Source organism: Rhinatrema bivittatum, chromosome 1, assembly GCF_901001135.1.
Source record: "Rhinatrema bivittatum chromosome 1, aRhiBiv1.1, whole genome shotgun sequence".
In the NCBI taxonomy this organism is placed as follows: domain Eukaryota; kingdom Metazoa; phylum Chordata; class Amphibia; order Gymnophiona; family Rhinatrematidae; genus Rhinatrema; species Rhinatrema bivittatum.
This window is the reverse complement of record NC_042615.1, coordinates 349416976-349434304: the sequence shown is the minus strand read 5'-3', so window position 1 is coordinate 349434304 and position 17329 is coordinate 349416976. Positions and strand designations below refer to the sequence as shown.

At 48.7% G+C, this 17329-nt stretch overlaps 1 protein-coding gene across 10 annotated transcripts in view; it reads left to right on the top strand.

Annotated features, from left to right (window-relative positions):
• Positions 1-17329, top strand: part of KLHL8 (kelch like family member 8) — a 202917-nt gene that overhangs the window by 64172 nt on the left and 121416 nt on the right. For all 10 annotated transcript variants that reach the window (XM_029599660.1, XM_029599629.1, XM_029599644.1 and 7 more), the window contains one exon: positions 17014-17200. In XM_029599660.1, coding sequence (XP_029455520.1) covers positions 17014-17200 — 187 coding nt within the window. The remainder of the gene's footprint in view (positions 1-17013; positions 17201-17329) is intronic.

The following is a 17329-nucleotide window of genomic DNA, read 5'->3' as shown; positions in this document are numbered from 1 at the left end:
CTTTCTCATCCTCCCTTTCCCTCTCTCACATCCCCTCCCCTCCTCTTTCTCAGCCACACACACACACACACACACACACCTCTCTACACACATTCACTCTCACCGCCGCAAGTGAAGCGGGTCCCAAGGCACACGGGGCCTGCCTTCTTTGCCGCGAATGGTGCGCCAGGGTCTGCCTTCTTCGGCGTGAATGGCGTGCTCTGTTTGTGGCATGCCAGGTCTCCTTAGACATTTTCTGCGCAGAATTTGGGATTTCTGTGCAAATTCTGCGCTCCACAGTAGCGCAGAATTCCCCCAGGACTAGGTGGGACCAACAGTTTACATAAATACATTTGGCAATTTGCGTAATTTTACACCTGCTAATTATTTTGTGCCAGTTGATATCAGATGTTTATTGTATACTATTGGCTGGGTGGGAGGTCTGAGTGAATTGGGGGGGGGGGGGCGGGGAGTTCAGGCTGAAGAACCAGAAGTATCTTGATGATCAGGAGACAGACTGGGCAAACTGGTAATTTCAATTGTGTGCATGTTTTGAAACTTACCATCTTCCTTTTTATTTATTTAAAAATGTGTATGCTGGTGAATCCAAAGTTCTCAGTGGCTTCCAAAAATACATTCATAAAATCATACAGTTAAAACATTATATGCAAATAATCGTAACGAACAAGTCTGTTCAGAGTCCCTTGATGGTAAACCTGAACTTAGTAGAAGGCTAATTCTAAACAGAGGGGTCTTAATGCCTTTTTGAGCAATCTGCTGTCTTCCAGTTTTCAGATTGCTACTGGGAGCTGGTTTCATAAAACGGCTCTGGCTATCGAGAACATCCACATGTAAATACGGTTTTACACAAGCAAGCCTTACCTTTTAATTTTTGTGCATAAAAGTATATACATGTATGTTTTTTAAATTGGAAAAGTACGCATTCAATATATTTAAAACTTGTGTTTCATGTATTTGCTCATAAGCATAGATACACGCTTATGTTGGGTAGATAATAGGCATAGTTTATAACACATGCGTATCTTGATATGCTCAGGTTATAAACACTATTGTGGATTTCCACGTGGCCATATATGCATGCACATGTGGTCGCACAGAGGGAGAACATGGGAGCACATATGTGTGCAACAAGCACCTCTTCCTCTCTGCCTGCTAATCCATGATAATTTCAGGTCATCTGGAAATCAAAAGTTTCCATGTATGGAGAAGGGGATTTTTTTAAAAATCCTTACTAGTTTTAATTATTGGGTGGTATCTGAAGTCTGTTTTAAAATATTTTATTGGGTGCTTGGAAAATGTTTATGAGAGTTTAACTATTTGATGATGATCTATTTGTTAGCTATTTTGAATTATTCTTTGGTCCTCTTACTTTGCCATGGGATATAGTTGCCACTGTAACCTGCCCCCACCTACCCCCCCCCCCCAACCAAGGAGTTCCAAGGGGAACCTCTTTGTCCCCGGTTCTAATGAGCACCAGTAATGTGGCCCTGTTTAAAAAAAAAAAAAAAAAAGTTTGCCCGCCCCTGCTATAAATGTATTAAGGGATGAATTTTCAAAGGGATCAAGCTAGCTAGGTCTTATCAGCTAGATCAAAATCTTTTGAAAACTTACCTGGGTTGACTGGCTAAACATAACCACTCTGTTTTCACTGGGTAGCTAAATTAATTGTCCAGATTCTAGGCAGGCCTGGCAGTGGGGTTAGGTTGCGATGAGAGGGGAGAAAGTTAAATGTCTAATGCTAATTCCCTGTAAATACCCAGTTCAGTCCAGACTTTTGGTCTTGCCGCCCTTCCAGCAGATGGTGATAGAGTGTTTTTCGCTGACCCTGGCATATAACTTGGTGTGCCACCTGCAGTTCCTCAGTATTTCTCTGTCTCCAGCAGATGGTGGCAGTGCAAACCCTGCAGTCTGTGAATTAATTAAAAAAAAAAAAAATGAGCAGGGGGCTGGAGACCCTTTTTATGGCTCTGTCCTTTTTGCCGTTTGGGGGGTTGGGCAACTGGTGGTGCCAGCTCCCTCCGACCCTCCCAGGAGGACATCAGAACCCTGCTGCCTCCTCTTCAGGGAAGTGTTCTTTTTGTGTTTGCTTTCTTTTGTCAAAATTTAAAAAAAAAAAAAAAAAAGGCAGTTCTTTTTTTCTGTTTCTTTGTACCATGTGATTCGCGTGGTTGCTCAGTAAGGGCTTCTTTCAGGGTTTCCAGCGTCCTCTCAGCAGTGGCACAGGTGCGCGAAGGAAGTCATGCTGCCTGGCAGCTGTTAGGCTGCATGTGGAAAAGTGCGCGCGCAACTCTCGCAGAACGGCCTGTGTTTCTGCTGCCTTTCTGGGGGAGAGAGCAGCTCAGGCGTATTGGGGGGTGCGTCAGGGATACATCGGGCCACTGCGGGGATCGCGGGTGAGCCTGGTGCAGCTGCTGGCTCATTCCCGGGGCACCTGGGAACGGCGGCCGTTTTGAATTTCTTTGCTGCAGCAACTGAGGCTGCAGATGGAGAGGGAGCCCTTCCCCCCACCACTGTCCCCGGCTGATAGGAGACCAACAGAGGCCCAGGGGAGCTCGGGAACCTCTGCCTGAGGCAAATGAGGATCTCCTGGAAGGATCCTGAGGATCCATCAGGATTTTTTTTCTGGATTTTCTCCTTCTGCTTCACAAGGATTATCTTGCCAGGAAGACTGCAGGGTGCCATATTTCCGGGCTCAAGGGACCTCCGGGGCTCCGTGTCCTTCTAAGCGGCCCAAAAGGGCGCAGACAAGTGGAGTGACCAGGGTTCGGTGAGAACTGAGCCAGCCTAAGCATTCGTAGGTCACAAGTGAGCCCTTGGGGGAGTCAGACGTCAGAGAGCCTCTGGTGGAGGAGCCCTTGGAGTGGGGCCAAGCACCCACTGTGGAAGGGGACGATGCAAAGGTGGTCAGTCTTTTCCACAGGGAAGAATTGTGACCATTGATTCCGTATGTCCTGAAGGAGCTGGGGATCAGGGAACCGTAGAAAGACTCTGATCAGGAAAAGATGGACCCGGTCATGGAAGGACTGGCAAAAGCTTTCCCTTTCCATAAGTCCGTAAGGAAGCTTGTGATCCAAGAATGGGAGATTCCGGCCACCAGTCTGGAGGTCAGCAGAGCTATGGACAAGCTAATTCCATTACCAGAAGACACGGAGTTGTTATGGCGACCTAAGGTTGATGCCTCATTATTGGCTGTCACTAAGAAGATGGCTATTCCTGTGGCTGGTTCAGCTGCCTCAAGGATATGCAGGACAGGAAGTTACAGGTCCATCTCAATCAGATATTGGAGGTATCGGCCCTGGGTTTTTGAGCTGCGGTGTGCAGCAGTTTTATGATTTGGGCTGGCTTACGCTGGGTTCAGCAGTTACAGCTGATAAGGCGATGTCAGCGTCAGAGGCCAAGCGGCTGGTAGCTGTGGTGGCCTATGGAGCCGATACATGGTATGACCTCATCAGAACATCCTCCAGGATTATGATGTCTGCGTTTTTCAGCCAGGCAGCTTATTTAGTTACGAAACTGGTCAGCGAATGTCTGGTCTAAATCTCAGCTCAGAGCACTGCCTTTTAAAGGGAAAATGCTTTTTGGAGCAGATTTAGAAATGCTCGTGGAGCTCCTGGGCAACAATAAAAGTCATAGGTTGCCAGAGGACAAACCGAAGAGTGGCAAAGGTCCCCTTTCTACGTACCCTCACTTCAGAGCAAATCGGCGGTTTTGGCAGAGTCAGGCTTCGGGAGGAGCTGGGAGACAGCAGTCCTGGTCCCAGTCCTTTCAAGGCCAAAAGCCAGCCAGAGAAGGTTCTGGCTTTAGAGCGTCTGGATTCAAGTCCACCAAATGAGGCGAGGCAGGCCACACCTCAGTGCGGTTTATAGGGGGTTGGTTGAGTATTCAAGGAATGGGCCAAGGACACTTTGGATCAGTGGATCCTAAGTGTGATATAACAAAGCTACATTTTAGTTTGCTTGCCCACTAAGGGACTTGTTCATGACATCTCTTTGTGCCTAAGCAAGCATAAGACGAGTGGTTTGGCGGACCTTAGACCGTTAGTAGATGCTGGGAGCCATAGTCTCTGTGTCTGTGGATGTACGGGGAATGGGAAGATACTCCATTTATTTTGTGGTCCCAAAGAAGGAGGAGGGGTCCTTCTGCCCAATCTTGGATTTGAACATAGTGAACAAGGCTCTCAAAAGTTCCTCTTTTTCGGATAAATGTCCTATGGTCAATGATTGCAGTGGTGCACAAAGGAGAGTTTATGCACTCTAGAGTTAACTGAAGCCTGCTTGCACACAGCAATCAGACCAGATCATCAAAGATTTCTGAGGTTCAGTCGCAACAGGCCGATGATCGCCAGAGGAGCTGTCATGGCCAATCAGTCGTTTGGAGACTAGAGCAGTGCGCCTCGTTTTGAGAGCCTTGTCGGCACAGGCCGGTGATCGCCTCAGTCACCACAGACCGGTGATCGCCAGAGGAGCTGTCATGGCCGAGCAGTGCGCCTCGTTTTGAGAGCCTTTTTTGAAGCTATTACGAGGGTGGTCAGAAAGGATTTTATTGGACGATGCAACAGCGGTGGCTTATGGCAACCAATAAGGTGGGACCAAGAGTTGAACATGGGCTCAAGAGGCTCAAGAATGCTGAGCAGAGCAGAATCTGAAGTTATTGGCAGCCTCTCACTTAGTCTGTAGACTATGTTCAGGCAGATTTTCTTGGTCGTCAGCAATTAAGATCCCAGGGCCTGGGAGTTGTTGGTAGAAGAGATGTGGCTTATCCGTTACAAGTGGGGATCTCCCTATTTAGACTTGATGGCAACTCACAGAAATGCCATGCTGCTTCAGTTGCGGAGAGGAAAGAATCTATGCCTGAGTACTCTGATGGCCGCAAAGGGTCCCCCCGCTGTGGTCGCAAGTGGACAAGGTATTGAGGTGAACAGAGATTCATCTGGGAGCGGTGATTCTAGTGGTGCCGGAGTGGCCCCGATGGCCCTGGTTTGCAGATTTGATCAATCTCGTGGTGGACGATCCACTGCGTCTCACTCATCTTCCCAATCTGCTGCACCAAGATCCCATATTTTCAGACCGGTTCGCTTCTATCTCACAGTTTGGCTTTTGAAAGGAAGCATCTGAGGTGCAAGGAATATCCTGAGGTTGTCATCTACAGCCTATTGAAAGTTAGGTTAAGGATGAAGAAGTCTTCCTATGTGAGGGTTTGGAGTGTCTTGGAGACTTGGTGTGCAGAGCAGGGGATTGATCCTACTAGAGCGCCGGTGGTGCGCATTTTGACCTTCTTGTAGTGAGGGTTGGTAAAGGGTTTAGCCTTTAATACCTTCAGAGACCAGATAGTGGCTTTGGGCTGCTTTAGAGACAAGGTGCAGGGAGCAGTCCTAACTGCACATCCAGATGGGTTGCGTTTTATCTGGCATTTACGGCCTGGCCTCCGGTGCAGAAGCCCCGTTAACCCCCCCCCCCCAAGAGCCTTAACTTGGTTCTCAGGGGAAATGTGTATGGCTCCATTTGAACCGCTTCAAAGAGAAACAATGTAGGATATTATCTTAAAGGTAGCTTTATTGGTGGCAATTTGTTCCACTAGAAGAATTTCAGAGCTTCAGGCTCTGTCAGGCATGGGTCCTTTTCTCAAAACTCCAGAGGATGGAGTTTCTCTTTGCAGACAGTTCCTTCTTTTCTTCCAAAGGTAAAACAGGCCTTGATACGGTAACTTAAGGTCACTGATATCTTTCCGCTATTGGATTTTCCTTTTATGACATGGAGTGGCACTAAGAAGGGACATAAGGCTTCAAAATCTACCATAGCGCAGTGGTTGAAAGAAGCAATAGGTTCGGTGTGTATTGGTCAGGATCGCACAGTTGCTGAGGGATTGCGAGCTCACTATAATCGATCGATCGCAATTGACATCCTGGGCCAAATGTCAGCAAGTGTCGCCACAGGTGATTTGTAGTCCAGCTACTTGGCAGTTGTTGCGCACTTTCACCTGACATTATTGCTTGGTTGTCCAAGTTCCAGATGCCTTGGTTTTTTGTGAAAGTGTACTTCGAGCGGGACTCTCACAGTCCCACCTGTTTAGGGAACCTTTGTTACATCCTAGGAGTCTGAACTGATCTGGGTACATACAGGGAAAGGAAAATTGTTCTTACCTGCTAATTTTCATTCCTGCAGTACCACAGATCAGTCCAGAGTCCTGCCCAGTTGGGGTAAAGAGGCTTGGTGAGTCCACTCAATCTGTTGTAAATAGGCTGAGGATTAGCACAGATTTCATTTTCCTTTCTTCTGTGGTAAACATTGGAAAGAACTGTTCCCATTAGTGGGTTTCCCACATCCTACTGCTCGGTCAGGGGAACATGTTATGTAGTGATGTTTGTTTAGTTTCAGTGGTATCTTGGCTTGGCTACAGGTCAATACTGAGGAACTGCAGGTGGCACACCAGGTTACATGCCAGGGTCAGCGAAATTTTCTCTGTCTCCATCTGCTGGAAGGGAGGCAAAACTAGGAGTCTGGACTGATCTGTAGTATTGCAGGAACAAAAAGTAACAGGTAAGAACCAATTTTCCTTTTTTGGCACTCGGCTCAATCTCTTTTTTTTTTTTTTGCGCAGCCGTTGCCTCGTGGTTTAGGAGCTCTGTGAGAAATTTCTCACAACTTCCTCATGGAAATATTTGAAGTTTAACTTCTTAAAAAAAATCCCTCACCAGAGATCCCCATCGCGCTCCGTTCCCTCCTATGCTCGGTAAGTGTTTTTCCATACTTTGCGGTCGGTTCCCGTCTGCTTACCACCTCTGTGCCTGACAATCACAGACCGCACACCCGCCATTTTTCGGCATGGCGACCGAGTTTAGGAAATGCCCCGAGTATCCGAGGACCATGTCCATAATGGACCCGCATAATGTTTGCGTATTGTGCTTAGGCTTATGCCCCTCGCACGACGTCGGTTGATGCCCCAGTTGCGCACAAATGACTCCCAAAGTCCGGCACGCTCGACTGGACAGGATGGAGCATTTGTTGCGTCGAAATGCTCTGCTTCATCGATTCCAGCTCAAGTGGCTCCAACCGGAGAGGGTCCATCGACCTCTGAGACGCCTCACCAGGAACATCGCGGAGTGGGTGACCGTCACTCCCAACACCCTCGAAGGAATCTGCGTCATCGTCCTCTGTGCCGGAGAAGGACCAGACCGAGCACCAAGGGAAACATAATCACCGGCACCGACGTGCGTCCCCTGCCCGGTGCCGGCACCGATACTGCAGCAGCATCTCTTCCCACCGAGCTGCCTGTGAAGAGGGCTCAGGGAGAGGAGCCCCCATACTCTGCTGGACCCGGGATCCCGAGGCGTTCCCCACCGATATTGGTGCTGGGTTCTGAGCCTCCACAGATTGCTATGGAGTGTCCAGTAATGCCTAGCCTGCCTCCTACTCCAGGCGCAGTGCTATCAATGCCAGCCTTCAGGGAGGAATTGGACAAACTGGTCCAAGAGGCAGTGCTCAATGCCCTTTGGGGCTTTAAGTCGCCACCGGCGCTGACCCCCATACGATGCTGGATCCGGCGCCCTCTATGTTCGCATTGCTCCTCGAGTGCCTGGACACCCTCATCGGTGCCCTGCTGACTCAACCCTTGCCATTGAACACGCTGGCACCAAGTCGACCATTGAGGCCTCCGCAGGTCCCAATTCCCATACCGGATTCCTCGGAGGAAGAAGGGACTTCTGGCCCGATCCCGGCATGGGATCCACCAATGCTGGAGCCTGTTTTGAGGCTATCCGTGCCTAAGTGTACCTCATCTGCTTCGGTACCCTTGAGGCCGGCACAGACGCCTTCAGTGCCGCATCCATCAATGCCACCTCAATATCCATCGATGTCTTCTCGCCCTCTAGGCTGTAGTATCCTTCCTCCTTCAGAATTACCAGCTGGTGAGGAAGAAACTCCCTATGATCCATGGGAGGATGCATCCTCGGACCATTCCTCATCCTCAGAATTGCTCTCAGAGTCTTCACCCCTGGAAGAAAGGTGTCTATCTCCTCCTGAAGACCTCCTCCTTTGCCAGCTTTGTCCCATTTCCATTGGTGACTGAGGAAGATGCTTGCCACAAGATGAGGGAGGTCTTACAATTTGTAGATGCTCCAAAACAGGTAATGGCAATACCAGTACATGAAGTACTGCTTGACCTCTTGCACTGCTTGTGGGATCATCCAGGTACTGTACCTCCAGTCAACAGAAAGACAGATGCTACGAACCTGGTTCAGCAAGTCCCAGGCTTTCAAAAGAGCCAACTTCCCCACCATTCTATAGTGGTGGAATCAGCCCAAAAGAAGGCTAAAAGATCCCGTCCACACTCCTCTGCTCCTCCTGGTAAGGAACAGAAGGCATTAGATGCATTAGGACATAGTCTTTCAAGAGTCCATGTTGATAGCGCAAATAGCAGCATATCAGTTAATCATGACCTAATATAACAGAAATCTCTGGAAACAAGTCCAGGAATTTGCAGATACCTTACCACAACAGCAAGAGACCTTGACCGCCATCCTACAAAAAGGATTGGAAGCAGGTAAACACGAGGTCAGAGCTGCTTACGACTCTTTTGAGACGGCATCCAGAGTCTCAGCAGCGGGCATTAGTGGTAGGCGGGCCTGGCTCAAGGCCTCAGACTTACCCCCGGAGGTGCAGGAAAAACTTGCAGATCTCCCCTGTACAGGAGAAAACCTATTTGGGGTTAAGATCCAAGATGCAGTGACCCAGTTAAAAGACCATCATGAGACCCTGCGTCAACTTTCAACTGTCACCTCAGAGGCACCCTCCGTAGTCCGCAGGGCTCTGCGCAGGGACACCAGGAAACAATTTTATAAACAAAGTAGGTATTATCCTCCCGCATCCCATGCTCGACCAGCTCGAGCCCCTCAGAGGACATGCACGCCAAGCGAGGACACCTAGAACACAGCCAGCTACACAAATTGGTCCTGCGACTGGATTTTGATTCCTTTCCAGAGAGCAGCAGCCATCTCCCCTTGATCCCAGTGGGAGGCCGCCTTTGCCACTTTACAACCAATTGGCACCCAATTATCACAGAGTAGTGGGTACTGTCTATCAATAACCCATAGCTACCGCCTACCTTTTTCAATTATACCCCCGGATTCCCCCCCAGTCTATCGTGTGATCGTCCTGGCTCCACAACACTTCTCGAGTCAGAACTCTCAACCCTTCTGTATGCCAGGGCCGTTCAACCGGTTCCCTTGACCCAGCAGGGGATAGGATTCTACTTCAGGTATTTCCTAATTCGAAAAAAGACTGGCGGCCTCCAGCCTATTCTGGACCTCTGTGCCTTAAACACATTTCTTTGCAAAGAACGGTTCAGGATGGTGCCCTGGGCACCATGCTACCTCTGCTACATCAAAGGGATTGGCTGTGTTCTCTGGACCTTCAGGACGCATATGACCATATTGCAATCTTCCCTCCTCATTGCAAGTCGAGGACCCCTTTTCTGGACTGGCTCATAAAAAGCCAGTCCAGTCAAGGGGTCCTCGACTCCCTTGATTTCACTATATGGCTCCTGCAATCACTGGGATTTCTGATCAACTACCCGAAATCCCACTTGACACCGTCTCACCATCTCTCCTTTATAGGCGCAGACATAGACACCACAGTAGCCAAAGGGTTCTTACCCGACGGCCAGGCAACCACTCTGTCCAGCCTCGCCAGCTCTATCTGCACTCGAAAAACAGCCTTGGCTCGCCAGCTTCTCAAGTTGCTTGGCCACATGGTATCAACAGTCCTTGTCACCCCAATGGCATGCTTAGCCATGAGACTGATACTCAGCCGTTGACATCCCTTGTCCACATAACCAGTCAACTTCGTTTGTTCCTTACTTGGTGGACGCACAAGTCCAACTTACAAACAGGTCTACCCTTCCAGCAATCAGCTCCTCAGGTGACCTTAACCACGGACACCTCCAACCTAGGTTGGGGAGCCCACGTCGAAGGCCTCCAAACCCAAGGGACTTGGACAAAAACCGATGCGATTTGTCAGATCAACTTTCTGGAGCTTCGGGTGATGCGGTACGCCCTTGATGCATTCAGGGACTGCCTATCCAACAAGATTGACTGTCAGTCTTGATTCAAACAGATAGACAGACAATCAAGTAGCAATGTGGTACCTGAACAAACAGGGGAGCACGGGATCTTATCTGCTCTGCCAAGAGGTGGCGCAGATTTGGCCCTGGGCCCTGTCGCACTCAATACAACTGCGAGCCACTTACCTGGCAGGATGCAGTAGCGGACTGCCTCAGCCGAAGTTTCCAGCCCTACGAGTGGTCTCTGGATCCCTCTGTTGCGAGCAGAATCTTCCACCGATGGGGACAAACGACCATCGACCTCTTTGCATCCGAACAAAACTGCAAAGTGGAACGCTATTGCTCCCTACACAGGGACTGAAGACCACCAACCATGGATGCCTTCGCCCATCCCTGGAACACAGGCCTGCTGTAGGCGTACCCTCCGATTCCGCTAATCAGCAAGACTCTTGTGAAGCTACAACAGGACCGAGGCTTAATAATACTCATAGCCCCATATTGGCCACGCCAAGTCTGGTTTCCCATACTTCTCGACCTCTCTATCCAGGAACCCATTTGCCTGGGCACAGCACCCAACCTCATAACACAGAATCTCGGCAAGTTATGCCATCCGAACCTCCAGACCCTATCTCTGACGGCCTGGATGTTGAAAGGTTGATACTACAACCCCTCAACCTTTTTACTAGCGTATCTCAAGTCCTTGTAGCTTCACGTAAGCCTTCCACGCGGAAATCTTACCACTGTAAATGGAAACGGTTTACAGGGTGGTGCACACAAAAGGAAATTAACCTCTTTTCTTGTCCCACACCAGCACTCTTGGATTATCTCTGGCACCTCTCGGAATCTGGACTAAAGACTTCCTCCATACGAGTACACCTCAGTGCCATGTCTGCTTACCATCAAAGAGTAGGGGATGCGCCCATAACGGCTCAACCCCTGGTGAGTAGATTTATGAGAGGTTTAATACAGCTTAAGCCACCTCTAAGACCACCGGTTGTGGCATGGGACCTCAACGTGGTACTTGCACGGCTCATGCATTCTCCTTTTGAGCCACTGCACTCCTGCGAATTCAGATATCTTACATGGAAAGTAATTTTCCTAGTAGCAATCACATCTGCTCGCAGGGTAAGTGAGTTACAGGCCCTTGTGTCCTACTCACCTTACACAAGGTTCCTCCATGACTGGGTGGTTCTCCAAACTCACCCTAAATTCCTTCCTAAGGTGGTATCAGATTTTCACTTAAATCAGTTCATAGTCTTGCCCACTTTTTTTCCAAGGCCTCACGCTCATCCAGGTGAGCGAGCTCTACACACCTTGGACTGTAAGCCTGAGCTAGCATTTTATTTAGACCGCACTACTACCCACAGGAAGTCCACCCAACTCTTTGTTTCTTTTGATAAAAACAAACTTGGAGTTGCGATGGGCAAGCAAACTCTCTCCAACTGGTTGGCAGATTGTATTGAATTCTGCTACCAACAAGCAGACCTTCCACTTCAGGAACAAGTGAAAGCACACCTAGTCAGGGTAGTGGCAACGTCAGTAGCACACAACTGTTCAGTACTGATTGCTGACATCTGCAGGGCTATGACATGGAGCTCTCGCCACATCTTCGCAGCTCACTATTGTCTAGACCAGTGGTTCTCAACCTTTTTTTGGCCGGGACACACCTGACAAATGGTTCTCACATGCGTGACACACTGAACATGTGACCATCACGGGGCTAAATGTAAACATGCACTCTGCATCCACAGGAATCCTCTCAACCCCCAGCAATGAGTGCAGAGCAGATCTAGGGCATAACCCGTACAACTCACCATACAAAAAAAAAAGATATTCTGGTTCTGATGACATCTCAGTAAAAGCAAAACAAATTCCCTTTACTACCAGGCACAATAGCCTTCCTTATGAAAAGACAGTAATTTACCACTAATGTATGTCCTATTGAGAAAACACATCAAATAAGATTGATACAAATGCCTACATGCTAGTAAAATACCTCTCTTTGGTCACACACCCAGAACTGACCTTCACCAAAAAACACAAATTATAAATATGGAGACAGAAACTGGAACGGAAAACCAAAAAAGCCACTCTGCATACAGTGCGAACCTGGAGAAATGGAAAGAGAAATATAGCACCTAACAGACTCAGGATTTGCAATAGAAACATAGAAACATAGAAACATAGAAATGACGGCAGAAGAAGACCAAACGGCCCATCCAGTCTGCCCAGCAAGCTTCACATTTGTAGAGAGCAGTGATGGAGCTGCAACCAAGTGAAATATCAAGCTTGATTAGTTAGGGGTAGTAGGGGTAGTAACTGCCGCAATAAGCAAGCTACACCCATGTTTATTTGTTTTACTCAGACTGTGTTATTCAGCCCTTATTGGTTGTTTTTCTTCTCCCCTGCCGTTGAAGCAGGGAGCTATGCTGGATATGCGTGTAGTATCAGTTTTTCTTCTCCCCTGCCGTTGAAGTAGAGAGCTATGCTGGATATGCGTGAAGTATCAGTTTTTCTTCTCCCCTGCGGTTGAAGCAGGATATGCATTGAAAGTGAAGTATCAGGCTTATTTGGTTTGGGGTAGTAACCGCCGTAACAAGCCAGCTACTCCCCGCTTTGTGAGTGCGAATCCTTTTTTCTTCTCCCCTGCCGTTGAAGCAGAGAGCTATGCTGGATATGCGTGAAGTATCAGTTTTTCTTCTCCCCTGCCGTTGAAGCAGAGAGCTATGCGTGAAGTATCAGTTTTTCTTCTCCCCTGCTGTTGAAGCAGAGAGCTATGCTGGATATTTATTGAAAGTGAAGTATCAGGCTTATTTGGTTTGGGGTAGTAACCGCCGTAACAAGCCAGCTACTCCCCACTTTGTGAGTGCGAATCCTTTTTTCCACATTTCCTCTTGCTGTTGTAGCTTAGAGTGATGTTGGAGTCACAGTAACCATGTGTATGTTTATTGAATAAGGGTATTATCTCCAGGCAGTAGCCGTCATTCTGGCGAGCCACCCACTCTTTATTGACAGCCTCTTGATTTTATGGATCCACAGTGTTTATCCCACGCCCCTTTGAAGTCCTTCACAGTTCTGGTCTTCACCACTTCCTTCGGAAGGGCATTCCAGGCATCCACCACCCTCTCCGTGAAGAAATACTTCCTGACATTGGTTCTGAATCTTCCTCCCTGGAGCTTCAAATCGTGACCCCTGGTTCTGCTGATTTTTTTCCTATGGAAAAGGTTTGTCGTTGTCATTGGATCATTAAAACCTTTCAAGTATCTGAAAGTCTGTATCATATCACCTCTGCTCCTCCTTTCCTCCAGGGTGTACATATTTAGATTCTTCAATCTCTCCTCATAAGTCATTTGATGAAGACCTTCCACCTTTTTGGTCACCCTTCTCTGGACCGCCTCCATCTTGTCTCTGTCTCTTCGGAGATACGGTCTCCAGAACTGAACACAATACTCCAGGTGAGGTCTCACCAAGGACCTGTACAATAATGCACACAAACTAACCTGCACAAAGTTACACCTGTATTACGGAACATACGCAAACAGTAATAACCCTATCTAAGAAATACAACTATTAAACCAGGCCATAAACACTAAAACATTTCCTATTGGGAAAACAGAATAAGCCAAGCTGCTACAGAGCCCCACACAGAAATCATTGTAAAGTTATACCAAAAATGTTACAAAACAGCTGCTAAACAGAATAATATTCAATTAAATATTCATAAAAATTATTAAAACATGTCCAAATATCAATAAAATACTTCAAAACAGCAGACATCGCATAATACCCAATAATTAAAATGGCAGTCAATCAAGAAAAATAAATTTAAAAAGCCACCTTTACTTACCCTCTCCAGCAACTCTCCTACTCCTTTCCCTTCCAGGCCAATAGCACTCACCAGAAGCAGCAAGGGCTGCTGAAGCTCTGTCCTCAATCTTCTTCCTTAGCACCCACAACCAGTCACTCACAACACACACACCCCCAATTAGACCCCACGACCAGTCTCGGTCTCTTTCACACCAGTCATCTTCCTGACCAGTTTCTCTCTCTCAATCACACTCATGTTCTCTTATATACAAGCTCTCAATCACACACAAAAGCTCTTACACCCATTCACACCAGCTCTCACCCAGGCATTCATTCACACCCAATGACACAAGCTCTCACCCAGGTACCCATTCACACCCACAGACACAAGCTCTCACCCAGGTACCCATTCACACCCACAGACACAAGCTCTCACCCAGGTACCCATTCACACCCACAGACACAAGCTCTCACCCAAGCACCCATTCACACCCAATGACACAAGCTCTCACCCAGGCATTCATTCACACCCTCAGACACAAGCTCTCACCCAGGCCCCCATTCACACACAAGCTCTCACCCAGGCACCCATTCACACCCTCAGACACAAGCTCTCACCCAGGCACCCATTCACACCCTCAGACACAAGCTCTCACCCAGGCACCCATTCACACCCTCAGACACAAGCTCTCACCCAGGCACCCATTCACACCCTCAGACACAAGCTCTCACCCAGGCATTCATTCACACCCAATGACACAAGCTCTCACCCAGGCACCCATTCACACCCTCAGACACAAGCTCTCACCCAGGCATCCATTCACACCCACAGACACAAGCTCTCACCCAGGCCCCCATTCACACACAAGCTCTCACCCAGGCACCCATTCACACACAAGCTCTCACCCAGGCACCCATTCACACACAAACACACCAGCTCTCACCAAAAATAACTTCTTCCTTCACTGCAGGGATGGGCGCCAGTTCAGCCATGGCTTTAATCCGGCGGGCCTTCTTTTTTTGGCGCCACGGGGATGGGCGCCTCAGTCAGAGGTCGGGTTTCCTCTTCATCGCTAGGGGTCGGGTTTTCCCTTCACCGCTACGGGGATGGGCTCCCGTAGCGGCCTTGCACCGTCGCGGTCGGGTTTCCTCTTCACCGCTACAGGGATGGGCTCCCGTAGCGGCCTTGCACCGTCGCGGTCGGGTTTCCTCTTCACCGCTACGGGGATGGGCTCCCGTAGCGGCCTTGCACCGTCGCGGTCGGGTTTCCTCTTCACCGCTACGGGGATGGGCTCCCGTAGCGGCCTTGCTTCGTCGGGGTCCTACACTGCTATTCCTCCCACCCCACTCCCGGGCAGTGCCATGCCTGCCTCACCGGCCAATCAAAGGCTTCCTCCCTTCTTCCTACTCCCACTGGCAGGTGGCAGGGAGGAGGCTTCCGATTGGCCTGCGCGGGGGAAGGCAAAATGAAGGAGGCTTCCGATTGGGCAGTGGGGGTAGGAAGAAAGGAGGCTTTCAATTGGACCGCGGGGGCTGGAAAAAAGGGAGAAGGAAAGTACAACGGGGCAGTGGGACACCGGGAGACGCGACACACCTACTGGTGTTTGGCGACACACTAGTGTGTCGCGACACACCGGTTGAGAAGCGCTGGTCTAGACAAGGCTGGACGACAAGACTGTCTTTGGCCAGTCTGTCCTTAGGAATTTATTCCCAGTGTAGAAACCCAACTCGTTCTACCTCGACCTGCTGTGAATTTCAGGCTGCCTCATCCTTGCCAACAGCACCCCAGTTGTTGTGCTTGTTGCACATGTGTGCTGCTTGGCCTAATTCATATGACTCAACCTGTAGCTTGCTATTCACCCATATGTGTGGACTATCATCCTGCTTGTCCTGGGAGAAAGCAGAGTTGCTTACCTGTAACAGGTGTTCTCCCAGGACAGCAGGTTGTTAGTCCTCATGAAACCTACCCGCCATCCCGCGGAGTTGGGTTCAATAACATTTTCTTATTTTATTTTTCGCTTGTACCTTCGCTACAAACGAGACTGAAGGGGGACCCCTGGTGGCCACAGGGTTAGTGGCATGCTGGGCATGCTCAGTGTGTCGGTCAAAGTTCTTGAAACTTTGACAAAAGTTATGAGAGGACTAACATCCTGCTGTCCTGGGAGAACACCTGCTACAGGTAAGCAACTCTGCTTTGCCAGCTAGTGCTGATTTTCAGCACTAGCCGGGTACATTTAGGTGGCGATGTTTGAGCAGGTTAAATTGAACAGTCAGAAATTTTAGTTGGTGAGGTTAGACCAGTTTTCAGTGGAAAATCTAACTGGCTAGGTTCAGCTGAAAATCAGTTTAACTTTACCAGCCAAATTTGGCCAGCTAAGGCCTGGATTTTCTAAGGTCGGAGACCTTAGAAAATCCGGTGGAAGCAGGGGGCGGGCCTGCGAAAGCCGGCAGCCATCGCACCACTGCGGTGTGCTGGCTGCCAGCTTTCGCACCGAACAACTACACCATAAAAGGTGTGGTTATTCAGCGCAAAACTGGCAGCGATAAGAGTCCTTACCTTTCGCCGCCAGCGATGTCTGCGCAGCATGGGCCCCGGTGCCGCCCCGACAACTCCTCTTCCGGAGTCGACTCCGCCCCCATTTAGTGATTGCACGTGAAAAATCCCTTTTCGCGTGCGATCGCTTTTGAAAATGACCCCCTAAGTTAGGTACTTTTTTGATAATTGACACTTAAGCCTTTTTTTCCCTTAGATACAAAAAACCCCAGCCCTTTAGTACATCTGACCCTAAGAAAAAAGTCTCGTAAGTGCAGAAATAATGATTTACCTAATTCTTTAGAAAACATTGCACAAACATGGTTTTACAATTACTTCAGCCACTGAGCTGCTTGTTAGAAAACAGGATAGAATTACTATCACGTCAGCATGTTTGTTATATTGCAATTATTGCATACCACTTTAGCAACTTTCCGTTCTTCAACCCATGTAATTTTGTGAAGCATTTTGTCCACCTATCATAAAGTTTAGTCTGAGAATCTGATGAGAGAGGCCAAGGCTTCAAATGACCGTGGCCTCATAAGGGCAGGTAAACTTGTTGAGGCTGTTGCAAAGTAATTGTATGAGTTACCAGATTCCATCTATATTTGCCTCAGGTGCGTCTACCTTTGTTACCCATTGATTTTCTTATGGGAATTGTGGCCAAAGAAGAGATTGTCAAGCAGAATCTGAAATGCAGGGACCTGCTCGATGAAGCCAGAAACTACCATCTTCAACAGAGCTGCCACACTGTGCCCGATTTTGAATACTCCATAAGGACAACTCCAAGGAAGCAGACTGCTGGTAATTGAATGGGAGGGAAGAGAATAAACTTTCCAACGTTTATCAAATTCTCTTACAGATTTGGTCAGTCTAAGGGTCTGATAGTGTGGATTAAATTCATATTAAGGGGGGGGGGGGGGGAAGGCTGCA